At 42.6% G+C, this 27422-nt stretch overlaps 1 protein-coding gene across 1 annotated transcript in view; it reads right to left on the bottom strand.

Moving 5' to 3' along the window:
• The window catches only part of myo7aa (myosin VIIAa), a 62800-nt gene that overhangs the window by 11833 nt on the left and 23545 nt on the right, over nt 1-27422 (bottom strand). Inside the window, 36 exon segments of the mRNA XM_063906814.1 lie at nt 404-561; nt 801-925; nt 1623-1813; nt 2005-2174; nt 3374-3500; nt 3808-3898; nt 3900-3926; nt 4843-5010; nt 5637-5864; nt 6356-6529; nt 6623-6742; nt 7172-7298; nt 7493-7620; nt 7692-7781; nt 8313-8489; nt 8925-9131; nt 10022-10231; nt 10733-10840; nt 11657-11875; nt 12071-12155; nt 12255-12349; nt 14575-14667; nt 15514-15672; nt 16557-16694; nt 18783-18889; nt 18972-19107; nt 19405-19615; nt 19870-20012; nt 20364-20483; nt 20810-20886; nt 21180-21264; nt 21432-21500; nt 22296-22409; nt 23073-23215; nt 23502-23623; nt 25147-25331. Of these exon segments, the coding sequence (XP_063762884.1) occupies nt 404-561; nt 801-925; nt 1623-1813; nt 2005-2174; nt 3374-3500; nt 3808-3898; nt 3900-3926; nt 4843-5010; nt 5637-5864; nt 6356-6529; nt 6623-6742; nt 7172-7298; nt 7493-7620; nt 7692-7781; nt 8313-8489; nt 8925-9131; nt 10022-10231; nt 10733-10840; nt 11657-11875; nt 12071-12155; nt 12255-12349; nt 14575-14667; nt 15514-15672; nt 16557-16694; nt 18783-18889; nt 18972-19107; nt 19405-19615; nt 19870-20012; nt 20364-20483; nt 20810-20886; nt 21180-21264; nt 21432-21500; nt 22296-22409; nt 23073-23215; nt 23502-23623; nt 25147-25331 (4927 nt within the window).

The raw sequence follows: 27422 nt of genomic DNA, 5'->3' as shown, positions 1-27422 counted from the left end.
GTGAGTGTAAATAAATAGTGAAACTACACTGTGATTGAATATACTGTGTTAGGCTACAGAGTGTCATTTTGTAATGTTTTTGGTTTGTGGTTTGCCGCAAGATTTTCCCAATGTAAAAAATGTTCCGTGGTTCAATAAAGGTTGAAAGACACTGACTTAATGCACCTATAATCAAAGTGCAAATACAGTTAGTTAAATACCTGCCTCTGTAGCTGACAGCTGAATTATGAACACAGGGTTAATAAGGTACATTTGTTTTAGAGTTATCCAGGGTTCACATTTTTAGAACAAGAACCCTCAAAGAAGCCTGAGTATGTGGACCTGGCTTCATGAGACAGGCTGCAGTGCATGCTAAAATGGTGGGGGCCGTTCCACTGCGTCCCAGCCTCGGTCTGAAGGATATCTATGAAGGCCATGCAGGCGTCCTGGGCCAGCTCCTCGTGGTTCACTACCTTCTTCAGCAGCGGCAGCTTCAGAGGCTCCCTGGTGCAGCTCCACATCTTGTCCTTCCCCCGATTCTTAGTGACCATCACTCTGCTCAGGGTGTGTTTGGGAGGGGGCCTGGTAAAGCAAGTGATGTTCTGGACATGTTAACATACAGTAAATGCTTGTAAATTTAAAAACAGTATTGTCTTGGACATGGCTCACAGTTTAAAATGTACAAATAGGACGTTTTATGAGGAATGATTTGGCTTAAAGGTACATGAACAAATAAGTAATCTGAGGTGCTCCATAACTGATGATTAAAAAAGTTGTTTCAGAGAGGTCAGGTATGTGTGTGTGTGTGTGTGTGTATACACCTGAAGTAGTCGTAGGAGAACTCCTCCAGTGTGTAGGGTTTTATTCTGTCGTCGCTCTCCGGCAGGAGGATCTGTGAGACCCGAACTGACTCCTGCCGCTGGTCCGGTGTCATGGTTACCAGCGCCTGATGGGGGGGGGGGGGGGGATAAGATAACTTTCAATTGACATACCATTTTATTTAGGGTGACTTTGGGCATCTTTAAACAATAAGGAAGAGCCAGAAGTCCTCAGAGGAGATCACTCACAATGGTTTTTATAACGTACAAAAACACTTTGTCTCTGTCTCACTTTGTTCCTCACCCACTACTGAGAAATATTTCATATCTCTGCCCAAAGGGAATTTTATGTCCAATTTACTTCTGTTAATATAAAAAAGCAACACTTTACTGTAATGTGTTGCTTTTTTATATATAATTATTGTCAGATGCACAGTAGCTAAAATGTAGATTTGGCAATGAAACACTTAAGTCCCAGGCTCCTCCAACAATGCAACATGAATATATATTGAACATAAAACTAATAAAAATAACCAAATAAATAACAGAATAGAAATAATGGCAAAGAAATTACATTTACACATTATATGAAGATGCGGTTGTTTGGTATTTTGCTTTGTCTTAGATCACTGTGATGAATATCAGCTGACTATTATTCTTATTCCAGCTTTTTCCACGTACTTAACATTGGACATACCAAACATTTGTATGATTTACCAGATAGCGTTTCAGCGTCCTGCTCACAGAGCTGTCTCAATATGAGAAGCATTTAAACACCAGAGGATGAAGAGGAGGTTCCTTCAGACAACAGAAGGGTCTTCTCACCACTATTTCCTGCTGGGGTCGGGTCATACAGGGCAGGACATAGACACAGTCAGCTGGGAAATCTCCTTTCTGATTGGTCCGTCCGTTGACACCGTGTGCCCAACCAGAGTTGAGAACCTGCTCTCCGCTGTCCTGGTCCAACAGGATCAGGTCTCCTTTCAGGAAGCTCAGGAACGTGGACTCCTCCCCAGCTTCCAGAAAACAGAACGTTACTGATTACTATTACTACTGAGCTGAACTTACTGTGTGTGTGTGTGTGTGTGTGTGTGTGTGTGTGTGTGTGTGTGTGTGTGTGTGTGTGTTCCTATTCAGTTCTGGGATTTTAGGGAAACACTAAATAAAACTTTCATCCCCCCCTCACCCCCCTTCATTCAGGACTTACCGGGGCTGGGGTTGTCCTGCAGTGCGACCACAAACTTGGACCTCTTCCTGAGACCTTCCAGGAAGGTCACCACAAGGTCGCGGATGTCCTCTGCATTGTTGGAGGTGAAGGTGTACTCGTCTCCTTTGATGGTCGCCAAAGTGAAACTCTGACTCTGTAGCTTCCCCCCCCTGAAAGAAAGACGAGTCCTCCAAATTAAATGACATATTTTCATTTGTCATCACCTTGGACTAGTCTCAGCCTTCTCTGATAAAATATAAAAGGTTTCCTGATGTGACACAGCTGCAAGTCAGGACGGATAGGGTTTGTAGTTTTGGTTAAAGTAAAGTCAGTAGTAATTGTAACCCAAACCATGGATAGTAAAGGTTAAAGGGCCTTGAAGTCATGGCTAAAAGAGTAAATACCTTCTGAAGGAAACTGACTGCAGGTCTTTAACAACAAAGCTCACATTTGCACGTGTAGAAGGCTTTAATAAAAACAAATGTCTTGATTTTTATAAACAATCCATCCATCCATCTTCTCCCGCTTTTCCGTCAGGGTCGCGGAGGTAACAGCTCCAGCAGAGATCCCCAAACTTCTCTTTCCCTGGCCACATCAGCCAGCTCTGACTGGGGGATTCCAAGATGCTCCCAAGCCAGCGAAGAGATATAATCCCTCCACCTGGTCCTAGGTCAACCCCTCCGTCTCTTCCCAGCTGGACGTGCCTGGAACACCTCCCTAGGGAGGCGCCCAGGTAGCATCCTCACTAGGTGCCCGAACCACCTCAACTGGCTCCTTTCATCACGAAGGAGCAGCGGTTCTACTCCGAGTCCCTCCCGGATGACTGAACTTCTCACCTTATCCCTAAGGGAGATGCCAGCCACCCTGCGGAGAAATCCCATTTCGGCCGCTTGTATCAGCGATCTCGTTCTTTCGGTCATGACCCATCCTTCATGACCATAGGTGAGGGTAGGAACGAAGATGGCCCGGTAGACAGAGAGCTTTGCCTTCTGACTCAGCTCTCTTTCCGTCACAACGGTGCGGTAAAGCGACTGCAGTACCGCTCCCGCTGCTCCGATTCTCCGGCCCATCTCACGCTCCATTGTTCCCTCACTCGAGAACAAGACCCCGAGATACTTGAGCTCCTTCACTTGGGGTAAGGCTTCATTCCCTACCTGGAGTGGACAATCCATCGGTTTCCTGCTGAGATCCATGGCTTTATAAACAATAAAACAAGTTAAATAATAAAAGCATTCCAAGTTGGAAACAAACAGGTAACAGAGAGAGGGAAAGCTAGACAGAGATATCAGGAAGACAGAATAAAGGACAGGAAAGAGTTTTCAAAGAGCACATAAACAGGGTCTTGACTACATCTCACAGCATGCCTCACCTGCTGCTAGAAACCGCAGTGATTTCTGGGAAGGACAGCTCTAGGAGGACCTGCTCTTGCTCGTCCACAAAGTAAACCCCGGTCCAGTTGACGGCCACGATCAGGTCGTTCTTCGGAAGGACCGGACCTGAGAAAGAGGAGGGACTCACTGCTGAAGACTTACTGCCATATTTATATATATTTGTTATTTTAATCTAAATTGTATTTATGTTTTACCTATATTTTAGCATTATTTCATGCTGTTTTTTTCTTGTTTAAATTGTGTGACTTTCTTTTTATAAATTTGCAATGAGTGCTGTTCGAGAAAGCCTGATCTGTAAGAATGTCTTTGCCATCGACTGCTCCCCCTGAATGAGGTGGAACTGTTCTGTCTATCTGCGGTCTGGACGGCCAGCAGCAGGTGCTCAGGTGTGAGGGAGGCTGCAGATTCTCACCTGAGAACTTGAAGGCTTCATAAAAGCGAGAGAACAGCAGAGGCCACTTGTGGCGAGCGAAGTCCACCACCTCCTCCTTCACCTTCTGAGGGATCGAACCTCTTCTGGGTGTAGATGCCCTGAGAGAGCCATGAGACAAGTTTCCTCTCTTAGTATGTTCAAAGGAGAGACAAGGTGTTTCATTTGCAAAGAGAACTACCTGCAGTCCATCTTTGTATTTATTTTCGTGTGCCGTCAAAAAGTGTTACTATTAGTGTGCACTAAATATAAAGAAGCTGTCAGCATTAAGTTGGATTTAAATGAGATATTTGTCTTTGCACGGTTCAGTCCTTTGCTTTCACTGCCCAGTGACATCATGACACCCTTACAGGAGCCTCTGGCTTTTTTTCCTTTTCCTCTCATTTAATAAAAATCAAGGTCAGAGCTGAACAAAGACCTGAATCTGAAACAACTGAAGGTTAACCAATCCAGCCTTTTGTCTGTCCGGCAAAAGTTTAAATGATTCAAAAAGAGGAGCAGTGTAGGAAACGGTGCCTTGCTCAGGGACTCCACAGCCCCTAACCACTTTGCCACCACGCCCCTTGAGTACTTGATATTGTATTGCTCCATTTAAATGAAGTCCGTTAATCGAGCTGGCATTAAAAATGAACTTCCTGTGAGCCAAAAACTCTAGAAGTCTTTTTTTTATTTTTGGGTATCTCTAAATACATCATCAAGTACCCATGAACCCAAATGCATTTCCTCTCTGATGTGAACACAGTCGTACCTCTGCTCTGTATGGCTTAGCAGCTGTCATGATTTAACATTGAGCATACGTTTCACTGACAAAACGAGCTGCTGGTATTTCTGGAGGACAAGATAAGGGAGGCCAAAGTCAGTAGGATTTCTCCTCTGAGAAAACATGATGTCAACATTTTACGGTAATCCATCATCCTTTCTGAGTCTAAGTTTAAGTCTGAACCGCAGTGGTGAATTGACAGACCTCCCCCGGCAGGTGCGCAGTGAGATAAACCCCCTGCAGGACCGGGCTCTCACCTTCTTGTGGGCAGCCATGATTAAATGAGCCCATTTCTCCACCGTCCTGGAGGTGCTGATCTCTCTGTCGGGGATGTAGGAGGGGATGAGGCTGAGCAGGCGCTCCAGGAGGATCTCTGAACCGTAATCTACGTAATACTGCTGAGAGGCCAGCTCTGCCAGGTCATCCTGAAGACACACACACACACACACACACACACACACACACACACACACACACACACACACACACACACACACACACACACACACAGTGTAAGGTAGCTTGGACTCATCCTCTCACAACAAGGCTGCAAAAACAAACAGAACTGTGAAGGCAAAGGACATGTAGGGAAAGAGAGGCAGACTAATTTGCTTTCAGTACTTGAGATCAATGTGTTGTGCACGGTTTACTTATCTATTATGTTGTGTGTATTTATTCTTTGTGATGTATTGTTTCATGATATATTCAAGATGCCCTTTAAAACAAATCAAATATTTCTAAAGTGATGAAGTCAACTAGACAATTTTACATATAATGAAAAAAGGAAGAGCCCTAGTTTACATTCCGACAAACAAATTTAGAAAAGACTGATTTGTTCTGAGAGTTAGAGGATCACTCTCAAACGTGTGACAGCCAAGATAGCTGTCCTCCCATAGTTCCTGTCTTTATGCTAAGCTAACTTGATGCTGAGTCTTGCTTCATACTAAGCGTGCAGACATGAGAGTTGTATCAATCTCAGCCACAAAGTTGATAAGCCTCCAAATTTAAAATGATTCCTTAATGACAAAGAATCAAAGGAATGAAGACGCACCCTGTCGCAGCGGTACTCTCCAAACTTAACCCCTCTGACGGTTTGTTGGTAGATGAGGTTGGTGGCGACCTGGTCGTCCATGGGGTTGTGCCAGGGCGTGAAGATCTCCTTCCTGAAGAACAGCCTCCAGGGGGCGTTCCTCTCCTGGGCCCCCTGCTCCTTGGCGTACTGCTCACACTGAGACACAGCGTCCATCACATGGTCGGTCCCACTCCCCAGAGAGGACACCTGCAGAGAGAGGGTTACAGTTGGATTTAGTTTCTCCAGCGCTAGATATTATGATGTCATACCAAATGTATTGGAACTATAAACATCACAAAGCTGTAGTTTCAGTTTTACTTGAGGACATTTTGTCTGGTCCTTAATACTTCAGGATATATGTCTAAGGGTTAAATCTCCTTCAGACACTTAAATATACTGAACAATAATTGCTTTTTTTGTTTTTCATCAAAAGTTAAATTACTTAGGTTAACAGTTGTTGGTCAAATTACACTCCTTCGACTGTAGTTAACACATATATTTAAAAGAACCTATAACCATGTTTTGTTTCGAAAAGATCCTCCATGTCCCTGCTCCACTAAGAAGTGTATACTTAGAGAGTGTGTGCTGGAGGCTTCAGGTTCCTCTCACACTGGTGTAAGGTGCCTATGGATCTATGACTACCTCGTAAGCAGTTTCAGAGGTTTGGACCGGAGGGGTCTGAAGGTTTCGAGGCCCACCTTGTCGAACAGAGCGATGTAGAGGGAGAACCCGAAGCGGTCCCGCAGGTTGATCTTGTCGGACAGCGCGCTGCAGAGCTCCATGGCTGTGGTGGCTGAGTCGGTCAGCAGCGTTTTGGTCGTGCCGTCCATGAACGTCACCGGCAGCATGATGGGCTTCTTCGACTTGGTGGCCTGAAAAAGATTTCACATTTAGATTTTTTTGCAGAATTATCCATCATGATATACTATACTGCATTTAAAGTGATTTTGTGAGTGTGTTTCTACCTGCAGCTCCAGCCAGGACGGAGGCTGTGTTCTCGTCCCGTTGACAAATGTCCGTCTCAGCCTCTCTTCACAGTAGGGAGCGTAGCCCGGCGGTCCGCTGCTGATGAAGTTCCTCAGGTACTGGAGGTAGAAATACAAAACACAATGCAGTGAATTCCATCAATACAAATACAAACAGCAAACAACACAACAGAAAATAAGATGAATTCCTGAGGGAGCAACAAGACGGCATATTTGGCTAACAGGGAAATACATAAGTAAAATCTCACAAACATATTAATGTCTATACACATCCTTAACTTAAAAATGTGGTCTCCCAAAGAACGTATTGCTCAATAATCTATATGCATTTATACTGTATATATATATTCCCTTATAATGTTATTCATAGAAAGCCGGTATACTCTTCAATTCATCCTGCTGTATTTCTGAATGTAGAGGACCAACTAAAAAAACAAACCAACTGTGATAAGAAAATGAGTTGTTTAGGATGTCTGTATATCCGTCAGTATATTCAAATTGATAATAAAAATGTGAAAGTGTGCTGACCTTGACAAACTTGTCTGAAGGGGCAAAGCAGCCGACACATAGAGAGATGAGGATCCAGCCGCGGGCGTGAGAGCTCTTAGACGGGTTCTGACTCAGCTGCTTACAGATCTGACAGTAGATCTCATCCCTGACACACACACACACACACACACACACACACACACACACACACACACACACACACACACACACACACACACACACACACACACACACACACACACACACACACACACACACACACACACACACAGTAGGTTTGTATATACATATAGATCTAATATAACCTATAATTCTGTGTGTGTGTGTGTGTGTGTGTACCTCAGTGCTGGTCTCAGGATCCCGTTGCCGATGATGAAGTGAAGTTTCTCCAGGTTGGATGTTGGCCGGTCCTCTAGCATGCTGTTTCCGTGGAGACCATACTCACCATCGTTGAGGCGCTTTGTGACCTGAGGAGAATCAAACTTTACTTTTGCACTTCTGCTACATGCCTACCCATCAGAGAGGTAGAGTCTCTCACCTCCTCAGTGATCTTGGACTTCTTCTTCAGGGTGAGGGACACCAGTTTGTGCCGGACGCTGTTCTTTTTGTGGCTGTCTGTGTGAGGCGTCTGCAGAGGGAGACAGGACACAGGTCAGAGAGGCTCCTGCTAGCAGCAGCATGCATACACAACCCACACTCTCAGACTAATGTCCAGGGCCTAGAAGAGTTACAATAAATTGTCCACATTATTCACAACCGATAAACTGCCTACATGTTAAAACCCTCTCTCCCTTCCTACAAGCAGATATCACCAAACATTCTTAAACTTCATTATATATCTCCAGCTGATAAAATTGAATAAGACCTTGTACGTTGAGAGGAAAGTAGATGAATAACCTTCACCGTTCGCTAATATCTTTGGAAAAACTAAATGTACTTCCACAGACTGGGGACAAGAGGTAGATGTATGTGTGTGTGTGTGTGTGTGTGTGTGTGTGTGTGTGTGTGTGTGTGTGTGTGTGTGTGTGTGTGTGTGTGTGTGTGTGTGTGTGTGTGTGTGTGAGAGTAAACCACATGGGTTACATATGGGCACACAGAGCAGCTCCAGTTAATCAACTTTATCAATAATTTCCCCCCTTCCACCTCTCCTCCGCCTCACCTCCCCCTCCCCCTGCAGCGCCTGCAGCTCTCTCTTGTATGTCTTCTTCCCCAGCGTCTCGTAGATCTTGGTCATGACGGGGATCTTCTCGCTCCCGTCGCTGATGGCTGTGTGGTACTTGGGCTCCGGCAGATCTCCCATGAACCTCAGCACCGTGATCCACACCGCCAGAGCCGCCTGGCCCGGGACATGGGAGGATACATTTTGAATTGATCAGTTTATCACGGGAAATCTGAATGTTGTGCTAGATGCATCTCTGCTATTGGTGGAGAGAATACACACTTTAAAGAATCTCTGCCAGCAATTGTTTCCAAAGTGGTGCAATGAAACAGTACATTTACACAAGTACACATTTGAGGTACTTTATTTTTGTATTCCGTTTTAAGTCACTTTATACTTCTACTACATCCAAATACTGTTCTTCTATACTGCACTTCAGTTGTCTCCTCTGACAGCTTTAGTAACTTTCCACAAAGTCTCATAAACTTACTGGACAGTGAAACATTAAACCTTACATCAGCTGTGAAATGCATCTTTACAAAGCTGAACCAACAGCAGGTTTGGTTCTTGTATGTATAACTGCAGGTGGGCCAGAGGTCAAAGGTCACATACCAGCTGGTCCCCCTCATCGTCTTGGAACAGCAGAGGCTGTTTGAGGGGCCGTCGGACGTATGTGTGTGTGGTAGTGCCTTGGAAGTAGGTGGCGGAAAACTTTGCGAACTTGTACTCCGACAGATCCTCCTCTTCATCGTCCTCAGGCAGAGGAAGAGCCTCGTCCAGATCCTCCTCCTCCAGCTCCCGGTGCGTCCGCTCCAGGTCCTGCACAGACACTTCCAGACTTTAAATCATTTCAAATAACACTCAATAATCCGAACCTCTCAGACAAGGTCAAGATAATTCAGCAGTTATTCAATTAAATTGAACATTCAAAGTAGTAATACAGTTCCACTAATAACTCAATTTATACAATCTCCAAATCTATTACTGGACATACATTTTCCCACTTTCAGATGATGGACTTTTCTTGTTCTTCCTCCTCATCAGACATCTTGCCTCTGTGTCTCTGTGCTTCTCAAAGTATCATCAAGTTTACAATTGCATACATAACCTCACCATGGAAAGAACCAATACAGAAAGTTATAATAAAATAGAACAAATTAAAACTAAATATTAAACTAAAATCCTTTAAACACATTTAAATCTGACAGAGTGAAACACTTTGGTTTGGGAAACTACACATGAGCCAAATACATAATCATCTGAATAAATGTATTCATCTCACTTCTACATAGGACCAAGCTCCAGACCTGGGGGGACAGAGCCTTCTCTGTCGCTGCCCCCTCCCTCTGGAACTCACTCTGTGACTGCCCCGAACTCACCATGTTTAAATCACAAATCAAAACTCAGCTTTTCAAAAGTGCTTTAATGTGTAATTACTGTTGTGCTTTCCATATTTGAAAAGTGTTGTTTTGGTGTCTTTGAGTTTTTAGAAAAGCGCTCTATAAATAAAATGGATTATTATTATTAGAATTAGAAGACGTTAATAGATACAAAAAAAGTAAATCCATAGCAGATAAATATAATCAAAGACTAACAATAATCCTATTGCATTCTCAGCAAAATCCCAAATCAGTTTATAGGATCTAACATCTGATGGAGGACTGCTGTTTTTGTCTCGTGGAGTGAGAAGAATGTGTTCGTCTGTTCACCTCAAAGCCGGCGGGGGCTTGTCCCTCCTGTCCCGGGAAAGAGGCAGTGGTCCCCAGGAAGCCGAACATTTTGTCCACCATGTCGGAGTCATTGACGGGCTCCTGACGGGCCTTCTCCATCTGCTCCACCATCTCCTTCTTCCTCCGAGCCTCCTCCTTCTCCTTCTTCTCCCGCTCTGCGTCCTCCTTGGCCAGCTGGGCCAGACGCTCCTGGATGATCACACACAGGTGATGATCAGAGGCACACTCAGCTGTTGGTAAGACATGAGAGCTGCAGGCTCTGCTGTAACCGTGCAGAGAAGAGCATACAGATCCAGAAAAAATAAAGAGAGACCACTTATAAGTTTCTCCAGTTTTATTATTTATAGGAATGTCTTTGAGTTAAATGATTTTTAAAATGTCTCTGTGTTGGAATTCAACAGACACTGGCTGCCATCCATGTAGAGATTGAGATTTACGAAAAAATTGGAGTGGTCTCTTAATTTTTTCCAGACCTGTATTTCCCATAATCGTAGGTTTGGTGAATCGATAAACAGGGGCAAGAAGAAGCAGGAGTCACCAGCACATCATTTTAAACAGCAATTTTTTGGTAACCTGGTTTCTAAGACCTGTAGAATATTCTACAGAGAAACATATCCTGCACTACCAAACAGAAGGCATCACAGCTTCTTTCCAGATGATAATTTAACAGATGTTGTGTTGAACTCCCACCTGGTGTTTGCGCTCAGCTTCGGCCTTTGCTCTCTTCGCCGACATCTGGTTCCGCAGTTTGGTCTCTTCAGCCAGACGCATCTTCTCTGCCTCCAGCCGCCGGCGGTACTGAAGGGTGAAGGGACAAAATACTGTGAGTAAAGAACAGCTAGTCACCAACCAACACAGACTGAACCGAAGGCTGCTTGTGCTGTTTACATCTCAGACAGATGGAGTGATGGGGATAACACTGACTCCAGGGAGAGAGTTAAGTTATTACTTGAAAACAAAAACTAAAGAAAATACCTATTTTAAGACAAATAATAACTAAACTGTAGGAAACAAGTTAACAAATACTTACAAAATTGCACAAACAAGTAATAAAGGACTTATTTATAATCCCAGTGATTTCACATAACTCTTACCTACTGTCCCAATGTTCTCAAACTGACTGTGGGAGGGTTTGAGCTAGACAGTCAATTTATTGAACATGTTAACAAAGATTTCTTTTACAAAGTATAAATAGTAAAGTTCATGTTCAAAAAGGGCAAAAAGAAGCATAAAAGCTTTTCTAGTCCTACCCCCTCTAACAATCATTGCTAATTGATAGTCATACAGAGTTCAGTTCATGGTCGTCAGTGGTCGTGATGTTTCCATTGTTTTAAAAAATAAATAAAATTCATCTCTTTGTACAAATCAAAATAATAATACAAACAAATAAATAATAATAAAATCATCTTTACAGTTAAACCAAAACAAACAATAACCCTGAGATCATCGGTCCTGCTCGTAACCATTCAAAGTTTGGTTACTTTAACAGGTGAAAATATGTAGCTGCTGTGTGGAGCAGCAGTGCTTTTTAAATACCTTTTTACCTTAAAACTGTACACAGGCACAATAATTATGTAAATGTATTTATTTCCAATCCAATCCATGTGTGTTTACCTCTCCCTTCAGCCTCTTGTACAGCCGGCGGGCGATCATGCCTCTGGTGTGGGCCTGGATGGTGATAACGGCCCACAGCCGGTGTCTAAACGCCCGGCGCACCAAAAAGCCTCGACAGCGCCCCTGGAAGCCTGTGATTCGCTGGCGGGCGATGTGATACGACGCACACAACTTCCTGGAACGAACCAGAGCCTGGAGGCGGGAGAAGCCAGCTCGCATCTACAGACACAGAGACAGGGAAGGGGACGGGGACAGGGACAGGACAGGAGAACATTTATTGCTCTGATAATAATGGATCCTTGAGCTGAGCGGCATCATGGAACACGATCATCATGATGTCATTGCGAACAGGACGTTGACCTGAATGCCCATCATTATTTTCTAATATTTGATTGGTTGTGTGTCTGCTCTCACAGCTCCATAGTTCTTCCTGCAGTGATAGCCTCTCCATGTCTTCTGGATCACCACGGCCGACTTCCTCATCTTCAGGAAGTTAGATCTGATGAGAGGAAGTGACAGATCAGAAAGGACTTTTGTTTGAATCTTCAGTGGTTTCATGGAAGGATTCCACAAGACTGGGCTGGTTCTGAAGACCTACCTGTCCTTGAATCCTCGGACCACCTTCTGGATCAGGATGACCTTGTCTGTGATGGCTTTGTCTCTCTCGATCTCCAGCAGCATGTCGTGGTGGTCCTGCACAAGAGAGAGAGAGAGCTCATGAATAAACAACAACAGAACTCTGCTACTCTGGGACCTGAAGTTGAGGTTGTTAAACATAAAACATATGTTTTGTGTTGTTTCTGGATAAACCTTTAACCCTATTGTACAGAGTATAATGTTTAACTTCTGAATGTGTTTTAATACCTTTACAATAAACAAGCTAAAGAAAGGATGATCACCTCTTAACTTTTTTCAAACCTTCAGCACCACGGGGGTTCACCCTCTGGAAAGCATGTGAGGACCAGTATTGAGGACGGTCCACTGCGCTGTCACACGTTTGTACGGACTCATTATTTTACACAAAACTGTTAACAGTATTTTTGTTTCGTCACCACCGCTCAAATATTAAAAATGTTATTTAACGCGCAACTCTTTGTTCATTTTCAAAGAATAACAAAGACATTATAATAACGGTGTAAATACTGGCTATAACTCAATGCAGAATATAATGAAGGGCAGTGGACAGACAGTTCAGGCTACAGGGATGTATCAGATTATACTTGTTTAACCCCAGATCACCAGGCGCATCCCTTTAAATACATTTCATAGTAACCCCTCTAATAGCCGCCAACACACTTCAGTGTGGATAGCATTGTATAAATGTATCATAAGTCTTATTTAATTATATATATAGGTCATGTTACTTCCCTGGTTAGATTTTCCCCTTTTTTTGTTTTAACATTTATTAGATCAAGTTCCTGGACAGTGAGTCTCACACAACATGGTAGAGATACAATATAATACAGTTATATATAAAAACATGTATATAATATAATCAAAAAGTATAAATTATAATAGCAATTGTCAATAAAGCAAGATTTTCCTTTAAAACAAAACACTGGCAACCTTATGTCTTCTCTAGCATTCGACAGACAGGAGGTTGCTCCTGCACCATTGTCAGGCAAATGATCATACGGATGTTACCTGATATAATTAGTCTTATGTCCCTCTGTAACCTGCTCCTCTGTATGAATGTCTTTCAGTTTCTGTGAGACCGTGTGAGATCATTGCTGCATCTGGCCTTCCAGCTGGAATTGATTCTGTTCAATGCCTGACTCTTTATTAAATAACACAACTTGGATTTGAAGCTTGTTGATTTGTTCGTTTCTTACCAGAAGGTGATAAAGTGTGGAATTTCCACCAAAGATAGCATTGTCACCTGCAGAGTCTGTGAATATGTGCCTTCCCAGAGTGTTGGATTGAACTTGAATTGTCCTTCTGAATTCAGGACAGGCTGAACACTTCCCCCTCCACGCTTTACTGTGAGCTTTCCAATTTGCTAACAGGGCGCCTAAAAGAACATAAACTGCTTCTATCTCTCCGTCCTGTGATCTGTCCATCCATCCTGTCAGAGGAAGTGTGGGCACTGTCCTGCCTTCACCCCCCTGCACTTTCTACTTCCTGTTCTGCTTCCTGTCCAGCCAAGCAGTAAGACCTAGTAGAGAGAGCCTGAAATGGGTTTGTGAGAAAATATGACTCATCAACTCAAACCAGGGCTGTAATGTCTCCAATAACTTGCCTGCCATACAGTATATTCACCCTGTTCAACAATGTTCCGTTTATTGTTAAGTGTAATTACAACTTTTATAAACTCTCCCACATTGTGTTTCCAGGGAGAGCTGTGCTGCATGTTGGTACTGGATATCTCTGTTAAAATATGAATGCAGGAGACACACACTGTGAAAACAAACTGCTGAGCCTGAACCATCATCAGCTGATGTTTTTATTTAACCTCTGGGGGAGAAGTGACATTTCGATGTCACGGCAACCAGCAAACAGATATGCCCTGGGAGTGTCTTTAAGCCCCTGGACTACATCTGTCCTCACTGGGTGTGACCCCAAAGCACACAAGTTTAGTAACACACAGTTACATATACACACTCCATGGGACATATTTGGTAGTTTTCTGACCGTGTCTTTTGTCTTTTATTAACTAAGGAGTACTGTGCCTGTACTAAAAACTAACTGTATGCCTTATTCCTCTAAAACACATCAATGAGCTACACACACACACACACACACACACACACACACACACACACACACACACACACACACACACACACACACACACACACACACACACACACACACACACACACACACACAAACACACACAGCCTGTTCCCCAGGCTGCACCCAGATACTGTACCCCCTGTGACTGTGAGGGAGCAGTCAGGCCTTCTCTGCGGCCGTACCTTGAGGAAGATCTTGGTCTTTCCCATCTGCCAGTCATCGTCTCTGCCCAGCACGGCCTCCGCGATCCTCTGACACGTCCCCCGCAGGTCCTCCTGAGGGTCACACACAGAGGACATGTTGGACACACTGAATGTACCCCTGCTCACACAGCACCAGCTCTGTGAGAGCTACACACACCAGCATGCTAACATGCTAATGCTGCCCAATTACTCACTAAAGCACTATTTTAATAAAGCACTGAACGTAGTCCCTTAAGGCACGGTTAACCTCAGATAATAATATATATTTTTATCTATGACCCATTTTTAAAGGTAAATCAGAGTAACAACTTTATAATAATCCGAGGGCAAATTAATATCTAACATGTGAGAATTTACTTTTGACATTTTCTTTATAAGCACACACCCACACACACAAAACACACACAGCAGAGGGAGGGAGGAAACATGTTGGGGTCCAAGGAAAACAGAGTGCTGATGGGATTGTGGGAAAAAAGCATGTTGACCACAGTGTCACACATGGGGTGTAATCTGATGTGTTCCAGGCTTCACACACTCTCTTTCTCTCTGTATTCTGGCTGATATGGCCTCAGTTTTTCAATCCTATGGAATAGTTCTGGAGTGTGTGTTGACCTGAATATAAGAACCTAAGCTAAGCGCTCATCCTCTGTGACAGCAATCATTTTCGGTAGTTCTAGAGATGATAAGGTCGGCTTCTGCAGTCTAACTTTGAATGTGTCACATGACCCCTCAGGAGCTCCTGCAGACACCTCACAGCACTAACATTAAGGCTAAAACAACCCATAATGCAACAGTCTCTGGAGGAGCTGGTGCTGGGTCACAGTCACACGTGTGAAAACATCCAGTGACCATCGCCTGCTGAGGCTATAAACACATACACCAACACACACACACACACGCCCCCCTGTAGTCCTCTACCTGTTTGTAGGCTGGCTTGACTCCGGGCATGAGCACCCGGTAACGGTCGACAAACTCCACGAAGGTGTAGCGTATAGGATATCCTGCACGGCGGATACGGATGGTCTCCATCATACCCGAGTACCTCAGCTGGCGCACACACAGCTCCCTGTCAAACAACTACACACACACACACACACACACACACACACACACACACACACACACACACACACACACACACACACACACACACACACACACACTAAATGATGTTTTATTTTTCATGCATCTTGGCAATGATTGCCTTGACATGTCTTCACTTGTTTGAGTTCAACAGTAGGATTAATGATCATACGTAATGTGTATATTTAATAATCAACAATGAGTACATCAGTTATTGTTAAAAAAAACAATATTTTACTTTATCTTTCGCTGGAAAATCAATGTTAATTTCCCTTTAATTTTCCCATTATTTACACAATGCAGCCTGAAATGTAAAGCACAATAACCATATACAGCTCCAGAAAGAATTAAGAGACCTCTGCAGCATTATCAGTTTCTCTGGTTTTATTATTTATAGTCTTTGAGTTAAATTATTATTATTATTTTGTTTATTATATTCTATAAACTACTGACAACAGTTATCTGTGTTAGAGTTCAACAGACACTGGAGTGGCTGCCATACATGTAGAGATAAAGATTTAAGAAACATTTGGAGTGGTCTCTTATTTTTGTCTCGGAGCTGTCAATAACAGGATCAATCAATGTAACACCTAATGAAAACAACTTTCAAACACACCCAATTTAACATATTTAAATCTTAATACTGTAACTGTTAGTTCTTATTAGACATATTGTGTTAACATTGTTTTCTGTACCGCACATTACTCATCATTTCATTTAACACAATGTCTAAAGAACATGTTAGAAAGGTTTTGCAGGCGTCTCATGACCATGTGACCTTTTTGTAATACACCGTTCATAAACTAAAACCCCCAAAAGACAACCCATTCCATCATATTCTCTTGCATGTTATTTCCACACACAGTGCAGACACTCACCATGGGCTTCTTGTACTCGTTGGGTTTGATGCAGCGGACGAAGAACGGCTGACAGACGCTCAGAGTCCTCATCAGCAGCTCCAGAGACCTCTTAAACTGACTGCTGAGAGTGGGAGAACGCTTCCTGGTCTCTGCCCCCTACACACACACACACACACACACACACACACACACACACACACACACACACACACACACACACACACACACACACACACACACACACACACACACACACAGAAAGTCTCTGTGAGAAAAAAAGGGACCCCTCTCTCTTCCTGAGCGCTGACATTAACCTCTTTCCTCTCTCAGTCTCTAAATATAAAGTGCCTTTCTGGCTGACGTCGCAGTTTCGCATGTATCTCTAAAAAGTGAACTTTTCATGGACAAAGAAAACAGTCTTTTTGTCAGCTTGCAACAAAGCATTTTGCGTCTGATCCTGGAGGCTCTTTAGAGGTTATTCAGCTTCAGAAACAAAAACAAACATCAAACAAACCAACCTGCTGATTCATGATTTTCTGAATCTTAAATCGCTCAGATAAATAGTGTTGTAAAAGGTTCAACATTGTCCTCTGAGATGTACTGAGGTACTAGCATAAAATTGCATAAACTGTAAAATAACAAAGGAAAGCGCAAACACTCAAATGGGGCGATGTACCTACATTCTGCTGATTTAAATATAATCTAACCAGTGCCCAGAACAGAGCTCAGGATTCACTCCATAGAACTTTAACGGTTTATGAAAACACATTAACACTTTTCACAAGACTGCTGACCTTAAAAAAAAGATAAGTTAGATCAGAGGATGACATCACAATGTTAGCTACGTGTTAGCTTAGCAGTACCCTGGAAACATTGAAAACTAGCCTAGCTCCATTCAATCTGCACCTGAATGTATTTAGTGAACATGTGAGGAAGGAATACTAGACATTTTGTATTGCAAACAGTTTACTGGATTGCTAACCTTTAGCTTTATCTCAGAAATCATCTCCTCGAAGTTCAAGTTGGTATACCGGATTCTGTGACAGGTAAATTATTTACACCTACCATGCTATGAAGAATTTTGTAAATTAGCCAAGGTTAGCTAACTCACAATGTTGTAAAGAGTAATTGATTCAACAGAGTGTTACATTTCTCTTAACAAAGTTAGAAAACATGTGGTTGTCTTTTGAATGTTTGGTCGAGCCTCTGCTCTGTGGGGTTGACTGTAGAATCACGAGCACTTACTGCCTCCTTGTGTCCATAGAGAAGAACTGCACCTCCGCAGCTACCTAATGCTGGCAGTCCCAGGGAGGAAGTACATAACGCTACTACACTTTCAATGTTCAGACGGCTATTTCAATACATTACATCCCCTCATTTAGCCACAAAGTAGAAACATACACTTACAAAATGACTGATTATGTTAGTTGGGTCAGTTGGGAGTTATTTTAATTGAAAAATGTGCCAATAGTTAAAGTTTTACATTTGTATTTAAAAATAATAATCACAATGCTATTAATGTAATACAAATATTGTCTGAGTTTTAACAACGCAGCATTACAATAGTAATACCCTTTGTGTCTTCATAGTCACATCACTACAGCAGCTTTTATGGTGTTAACCATTCCTGTGGATGTGGACCTCATCCAAAGTGGTAAATTGTCCCCATACAAGAGCAGCTGTAGCTACAGATTGTAGGCAATTTATATGAAATGGTATTTAGTTACATGCCATCGTAATGTATAAAGGAAGATAAAGACATGCACAGATATAGAGAGTACCTGACGGAGAGTTCTGGCAGGAAGGACTACTGAACTACCTGCAGAGTGAGCAGACTGACAGCAAGCAGCACACACACATGAACGTACAAACACACACATAGATATACACACACACATAGGAATGTAAACACACACACATAGGGCACACATAGGGAAGAGAAGGTAGGGATACAGTTAGCTGAGAGCTGAACATTATAAGACATGCAGGAGAAGAGAGTTGTTGTTGTTGATTTGTTGTTCATGGTTCACTCTATTCTCAGATAAACTGATGAGCTCAGCTCTAAACCTTTGGAAAGGAGATTGTGTTAATAATATTAATGATAACTCATTAATAAAGCATTTCTGTTTCAATCACCTCTTTAAGTGAATGAATGTGAATGTCAAAATTCATTTTGTTTCAAGAGTTGAACCATTAAGGGTATAATATTGTATATAAAGCAGATAGTGTTTATGTGTCCATTACCATAGCAACATCAGCCTGGAAGATCTGTTTGATGAACTTGTTCTTGGAGGAGTGGACCAGCTGGATTATGTCCCCGTATAAAGTGTCTCTGTTCTTCTCCAGGAAGCCTGCAGTACACACAATAAATAATATCAGAATTTAATCTTATCAGCCAACCTTTTTTTTAGTTGTGTGTAAAGTGGCTCTGACCTCGTGTCTCGTAGAAAACCACCCCAGCGAAGTGCTGGATGCCAAACTGAGTCTCGTGGGAGTTCTTCGGGGGGATGTAGTACGTGTTGAGTTTGTGCTGGAAGTTCAGCTTGTTCAGCATGGTGGTGTCTGTGCCCTGCAGGACACACACACACACACACACACACACACACACACACACACACACACACACACACACACACACACACACACACACACACACACACACACACACACACACACACACACACACACACACACACACACACACACACACAAACACACACACAATTAATAAGCTTTACAGATAATGACTTCTCTCACTAATTGTAAATTGAGAACTTCAACATGTTGACAGTGTTGACCTCTGAGGTGATGGTGTGTGTGTGTGTGTGTCAGTATGAGAGTAAATTGAGAGTGTGAGTGTGTGTACCCTGGGGAAGCGGCTCTCCTCGTCGATCAGTGAGATGATGTTCATGGGCTTGATGGCGATCATGTCCAGAGCGTCCTGGTTGTCGGTGAACTCGATATGCTGCCAGTTGATGTTCTCCAGGTTGTACTCTTCCTGCTCCAGCTTAAAGACGTGGCGCACGAAGAACTGCTGCAGGTTCTCGTTGGCAAAGTTGATGCAAAGCTGCTCGAAGCTGCAGGACGGAGGGTGAGAAGGGACAAAAAACTGAAAGGATGACAGGAGAATTTCTCTCTCAGTTTGTCTTTGAGGGAAGAATAAGTGACAAGACCATCAAGACAGAAACAGCCCTATGTGATGTTGATGAATGGCTGTTGAGATCTACAGGAGGTGAAGAAAATAGGAATCAATATACAGTATATTTGTGTGTGCGTGTGTGTGTGTGTGTGTGTGTGTGTGTGTTTGTGTTTGTGTTTGTGTGTGTTGTACCTGTTGACTGTGAAGTTCTCAAAGCCGAAGATGTCCAGCAGTCCAATGGAGCGTCTAAGAGCTTTGGGCTGTGAGGATGTTGGCTTGTAAATGGCCGCATTGATCTTCTCCACGATCCACACAAACAAACGTCCGTAAATTCCCTGCACACACACACACACACACACGCACGCACGCACGCACGCACGCACGCACGCACGCACACACGCACGCACACACACACACACACACACACACACAATCATGAAGGCAAGACATCATTAACACTTAAAGGTCCCCTCAGGGTTGTTGTGGTGTGTCTTGTGCTTGAAGTTGAAAGGATTGAGATGACTGCGATACCAAGAAGATGTACTCTGTAACACTCTCAGAAACACAGCATCACTCCAGCAGAGGCTGGGAAGAGGAAGACTACTCGATAGTAAACATAGTTCTTTGTTCATATGATTACTATGAGAAATATGAATAGAGACATCTTTAATAATCAGGTGGTGCACCTTAACGAAGGCATCCCGTACGTCCAGAGCCTGCTCCATGCTGAGGGGGGTGGAGACCGTCTCTCCTCTGGTGATCAGAGTTCTGCTGGTCAGACAGTTCATCAGGTCCTTACCATCCACCTGACACACACACACACACACACACACACACACACACACACACACACACACACACACACACACACACACACACACAGGAGAGAGAAAGAGGGTGGTATAATTAGCTCAATTTGATTCAGACCCCTGAATCAGAGCCTCTGTTTTAAGGATGTGTGTGTGTGTGTGTGTGTGTGTGTGTGTGTGTGTGTGTGTGTGTGTGTGTGTGTGTGTGTGTGTGTGTGTGTGTGTGTGTGTGTGTGTGTGTGTGTGTGTGTGTGTGTGTGTGTGTGTGTGTGTGTGTGTGTGTGTGTGTGTGTGTGTGTGTGTGTGTGTGCGGGTGTGTATACCTCCAGTAGAGTAGCAGCAGTGGTCAGGTGAGGGCTGCGGACGACCTCACAGGCATCCAGGTTATCGTAGGTACGAGCTGCAGAGTGAGTAAATATATAATAATTACATATGAATAAAACAGATTGAGCGAGACATATGATTTTAATAATAGTAATACAAAAAAATCAAGAAATGCTTTGTAAAGCAATGAAATGTATTTCCTTTTTTTTTTCTTCTGATCATTGTTGTTTTTGTAACAAAATACTGTACTTTACTATTATATTTAGGGACAATTTAAGACAATATTAACTGAGAATAAAATATCTTAAAGTTATAGGAGTGTACTGGACGACATAAAAGCAAGCAACACCGATCGTCTGTATATTTTACCTTCATATCTGAGGTTCCCCATGTGCAGTATAGCAGCCAGCAGTTTAGAAATCTCCCAGTTCTCTTTGTCTGTGAACATCAGTACCTGCGGGACAGAACAATACAACATCCTGTTGAAATCTATCTGCTTCAAGTTTCTGTAACATTTGGAAGAATATATATTTTTTAATCCGCTAAATATTTCAAGTAGCTACTGAGTAATAAAGTCAAAGACACTTGGATCTGCTCCATAATGAGCGAGAGGTTTCATACCTTCATGGCAGAGCGGATGTTGGAGTACTCTTTCATGTCGTCTCTGCCGTCACACACTGTACACTTACCCTGCAGAGACACGCAGACAGTGTCAAATATTAAAGATCATCGATTTGACAGACCAGTACATTCAGGAATATATTTTTCCCTTATAATTCAGTTATAGAGCCTTTGCTAGACTGTAAAGAACACATCTAACAGCTTATAAACCTTTTCTGTGTACACACACTGCTTGTTAACACTTTCCACTGTTCTGAAGGCATTACTTTTCTACTGGGTTATCTGCCAAACAGCAAAGATATTGGATCTATTTCCTATGTTTTAGCCATAAAATGTCCACACTATCTACTACACATAAAAATTGAAATGTTATTTTGTTAGAAAAACGTAACGTAAATACAGATAAAGATGCAAATAAAACAATTGCGTTTCAGCTATTTCCAGTTATCCACATCGGGATTAAACTTTAAAAACCTGCAGTAAAAACTATGTTAAGAAAAGTATGATGGGGATTCTGGGAATGTATTCAAAACACCGCTTGCGTTAATGCTCCTTTGTGTGATTTATATGAAATATCAACACACGAGAGGAATTAAACTACAACAAAACCTGACAGCTGATACTTTTCATACTGGTATTACAGCGGGGTGAATCCCTTAACTTTTGATCCTTTGTGTTTATGCTTTTTATCACTCTGCACTGACTGAGCGACAGGATGTTGGAACAGTTTTCTGGCTGAAGTCACCGTTCAGTGACTGTAAAGGTCAAACCCTGAACTGCTGCACCATGTGACAGGCTGCTATGACACGACTGCGAACATGAGGAAGAAGATGGTGCATGAGCTGCAGGACTCCAATCCCTCACCATGGTCAGGTAGGTGTAGTCGGTGGCTTTGCTCAGACCCAGCTTCTTCTTCTCCTCTGCAGTCATGCCCTTCAGCATGCAGTAGAAGACGTGGTAGTTCCTCTCATCGTGGGCCTGCAGAGAGAGAAATTTCCCTATTTCATCATATCAAACATGGAATGCACAGCAGCACAGAGCAAACAGGTGGATAAGTATTTGAAGCAAATAGAAAAAATAGAGAGATTTCTTTAAAAAAGCAATCTACATTATGTACAATAAAATCACTTAGACTATAAGTCATACGCCATGTGGTGTAACTAGCAGCAGTATACAGTATATAGGTAAAGGTATGAATAGTACATACTAATGTATTAAAGTATAAAGTATGTATATGTGCAGTATATAGCATTTACACAAAGGGAATTATACATTGCTATAAAAAACACCAAAAAATAGAATGTCATAAAATAAAGTACGTCTCAATGTTGCTGTGATTTGGTATTTGGTTTTAAGAAATATATAATACAGTAGTTGCGGAAAACAATGTTATGTTACTTGTGCAACCTTGTAGCACCTTTTTAGTGATTCAAGAAATATATTTGTTTTAAGTTATCTAGAAATTGATATTTGGTGTTTTCTGTTTATCAGTGCACTAGATAGCAGAGGTGGCTTCTACATACAAAAAAAAGATAGAATTATGTTTGTTTTTTCTGAATGATTTGGTTATTTAAAGTAATAACTTGAAACAATCTCAAATCAATTGAATCATAGTTTCCCCTTCAGTTTGAAGTGCTGTACCTGTCTGCAAACTCGGGATTTCTCCAGCAGGTACTGCTCTATCTTGGCTCCCTCTATGGCTCCTCTCTTGTTGAAGTGAATGTCAATGTACTTCCCAAAACGAGACGAGTTGTCATTGCGGATTGTTTTAGCGTTGCCAAAGGCTGGAAGAGAAACAGCAGGACAGCACAGCAGTCATGTGGATGCATAAAAAACACTGTGAAACATATGTCCACAACTTTCAGACAGAGTTGTTCAGTGCCCTTTGTGTGTGTTGTGTGTGTGTGTGTGTGTGTGTGTGTGTGTGTGTGTGTGTGTGTGTGTGTGTGTGTGTGTGTGTGTGTGTGTGTGTGTGTGTGTGTGTGTGTGTGTGTGTGTGTGTGTGTGTGTGTGTGTGTGTGTGTGTGTGTGTGTGTGTGTGTGTGTGTGTGTGTGTGTGTGTGTTCCCACCTTCTAGTATAGGGTTTGCCTCCAGCACCTGTTGCTCTATCCAGGAGTGCTGCCCGCTGATGGCTGCCAGGAACTGCAGGATCAGTTTGGTGCTTTCTGTCTTCCCGGCTCCAGACTCACCACTAACCCACACACACCCCCCCCCCCCACACACACACACACACACACAAACAATCAAGAAAGAATAAATATCTAATATTTAAGTAAATATTGAAACAGATTGCCATATTATTGTTGGACATTGCCTTATAAATCATGAATCCCCAAAAATGTATTTGTGATGTTTGTAGTGTCAGGGTATAATGTTATCGCTGTTAAAATGACTATTTAAACCATATTTTTTCAGACCAAGCCCACTGGACCGATTATTAGTACAATACTTCTTTTTAATGTTATTTAATTTTTTTGTTGGTTGATAAAGTTGAAAAAGAACAATTTGATCTCTCAGATTCCTTTAAAGGTCCCCTATTATGCAAAATGCACTTTTTGCTGTCTTTTATAGATAAATATGTGTCCCCGGTGTGTAAGGAGACTCACAAAGTGTCAGTAAATACAACCCTCTCTCTTTTCCTCCTTACCCACATCTCTAAAAACGGGGGTACAAACGAGCTGATCCAGATTTGCTTCTGTTATTACGTCATATCGGAAATGTGGGCTGGCTTTACATTGAACTCCTGGCAACGCCCACCCCCCACGTGACACGTCCCAACCTATCCAGACATCCTGCTGAACACACAGAGGTGCTGCGGAGGGGATTCAGCTCCTGACTATATATTGCGGACGATAGGTTGGGACGTGTCACGTGGGCGGGGCGTTGCCAGGAGTTCAATGTAAAGCCAGCACACATTTCCGATATGACGTCATAACAGAAGCAAATCTGGATCAGCTTGTTTGTACCCCCGTTTTTAGAGATGTGGGTAAGGAGGAAAAGAGAGAGGGTTGTATTTTCTGACACTTTGTGAGTCTCCTTACACCCCGGGGACACATATTTATACCCTGCCGGCCAAAAAAAAGGTCACAAACCTGTGGGGGGGCAGTGCTATGATCTGGGGTTGCTGCAGTTGGTCTGGTCTAGGTTCAGCAACGTGCCCAAAAAATGAGGTCAGCTGACTACCTGAATATACTGAAGGACCAGGTTATTCCATCAATGGATTTTTTTCTTCCCTGATGGCACGGGTTCCAAGATGCCAGGATCCATCGGGCTCAGATTGTGAAAGAGTGGTTCAGGGAGCATGAGACGTCATTTTCACACATGGATTGGCCCCCACAGAGTCCAGACCTGAACCCCATTGAGAATCTTTGGGATGTGCTGGAGAAGACTTTGCACAGTGGTCCGAATCTCGCGTCATCAATGCAAGATCTTGGCGAAAAATGAATGCAAGACAGAAATAAATGTAGTGACATTGCAGAAGCTTGTGGAAATGATGCCACAGCAAAAGCGTGCCGTAATCAAAGCTAAAGGCGGTCCAACACATATTAGAGTGTGTGACCTTTTGGCCGGGCAGTGTATATAAAAGACATTTAAAAGTGCATTTTGCATAATTGGGGACCTTTAAAGTATAAGCTTCAGTCTGATTCCCCAGATATCACGTCGTAAGCTCAGATCTTTGTCCCACAGGAGGTTAGCATCAGAGGCTCTCTCCACCTGATGATGCAGCACTGGTCGCGGTTGTTCCTCTGCATGTTGAAATAACAGTTGTCAGCGATGGCAAAGATGTGAGGTGGCATTTCGCCGATCTTCTTGTTGGTGTAGAGGCGGATCTGGTCGGCTGTGTAGATGGGCAGCAGCTGGTAGGGGTTCACAGCCACCAGGATGGAGCCGGTGTACGTCTGCACATACACAGGGAGAGGTACTGATTTATGGGTTCTAAAGGAGAACCTCACATACAAAATAAAGATCTTTATATAAACTACTTAAAACTTGTACTAGGATGGAAATTAGATGTAGCCCACCTATACCAATACCAATAGTTATGTGCATTTATACTTGAAACTAAAATCTTATCAAATATAAACTCAGATGTGTTAAAGATTCTTTCAGCAGCTGGGAGAGAGGCTGGAGGTGGGGACGCAGGGTTCTTATCTCCGATGGTGACACTGAGAACGTATCAGTCAACGCTACGAGAGAAACGACGGCCATGTTGGAACACATCAACATGCACCTTGGCTGCAGCGCTGAGAGAAGTAGTGCCATAGAACATGACACCTGCCAAGCTCACCTCCAAAGCTTCAAAGATTAAGAGACGTAGCTTTTCCTCCTCCCCAGCCCAATTCATTTAGGATTTCAGTCAGGACACATTGCATTTTTTATAGAATTGACCTTTAATTTTCAATCAATCATTCAATTTTTGTTTTTTAAATTGCAGTTAAACATTTTTTTTAAAAAGAATATATCAACGCAAATGTAAGGTTTCTCAAACTCAAAGCTGCATTGATATACTGCTTATTGTCAGATCTCTCTTTTTTGTGTTTCATTGAATCATTCATACACACAGTGTGGTCCTGTGGGCATGGTATTTGTTGTTGTTGTTATGGTTGGAATTAGTTTGTGTTGCTAACACAAACTTGTTGATGGAACACACTCAACTCAGGTGTGACATGATTCCCAATATAAATAATTACATCAATAAAACTCTCATTTCGTGATCCAATGTTGACAAAAAACACAAATAAGTGCAAATAAAATAAAAAGTGAGTCAGTAGTTCACTCTGTAGGGACTTGGACTTTGGACCGAAGGGTCGCCGGTTCACGTACTGATCAGACCAAGAAATAGAATAGGGAGTGTGGACAGGTAGAGGAGAGGAGTCAGTTCGCCTTCTGGGCCAATGCCGAGGTGCCCTTGAGCAGGGCACCGAACCCCCAACTGCTCCCTCGCCGCGCCGGCTAGACTGGCTGCCTCTCCGCTCTGGATCCTCTCAATGCATGTGCATGTGTGCTTACTGTATACCTGTGTGTATTGAATGTAACTGTACTGTATGGTAACTGTACAAAAATGCATGTGCGTGTATATAAAACAGATTTGAAAAATCAATAGAAGTTCATCTTCTTCTTATTTGTTCCATTCCATAATGGGAATGTCTAAATGATCCCTGCTATTTTTTCTTGCAAAATATACGCATTTGTAACAAAATGAAATGAATCATAACTAGTTTTCAATTTAAGCTTATGAGACAGATTACTGATAACATGAAATATTCAATGCGTGCAACGTACATGCGGCTTACAGACACACCTCACAGGGAATATGCTGCATACTGATTTAAGCCTGGCAGGTTTTGCCTCTTAAAGATGTGCATCTAATAGCCTTAATAAAGCGTTTTATTTGCAGCAGGCTCTCTCAGGTCATGCTTGAAGTGCAGGAGCGGACTTACCCTGCCACCACAGTTAGTCTTCAGAGGAAACAGGAAAAGGTAGGAGAGAGAAATTGGGCGACAGAAAGAATAGGAAGCAAGAAGATGAGAGCGGAAAACAGCAGACAAATTAGGCTGGACTTGTGAGGGGCGGGGGGGTTAGGCCCTGGATAAAGCCCCGAGGAGACGTTCAGGTGTAAAAAATACTGCAGTGTTGGTGTGAATGGGTTCAGGTAAGATATTGTAACTCATACTTTATAGGTATAACCTCTAGAAACATGAACCTACTGTTTACATTTCTCAGGACAATATATTACTGTTTGCAACAATATGTTGTATTCAGGGCTGTCACAATATCAGATGTTTACTACGCAATAATCGAGGTAGTCAATTAAATTCATGATTTATCTTTTTAAATGTGAGTTTTGCGCTGTATATTGAAATTGCTATTCTGAATGAGATTTTAATGATTCACTATAGACCAGCTGTAAAGCCCTCTATGAACACAAAAATTGATACAGTCAACATTAACGGATATTTCATGTAGGCCAGGCCTATAATGGTATGATG

This window comes from Eleginops maclovinus, chromosome 18 (genome assembly GCF_036324505.1).
Source record: "Eleginops maclovinus isolate JMC-PN-2008 ecotype Puerto Natales chromosome 18, JC_Emac_rtc_rv5, whole genome shotgun sequence".
Taxonomy (NCBI): domain Eukaryota; kingdom Metazoa; phylum Chordata; class Actinopteri; order Perciformes; family Eleginopidae; genus Eleginops; species Eleginops maclovinus.
Note: the sequence above shows the minus strand (reverse complement) of the source record. Positions and strands in the feature narration are given on the sequence as shown.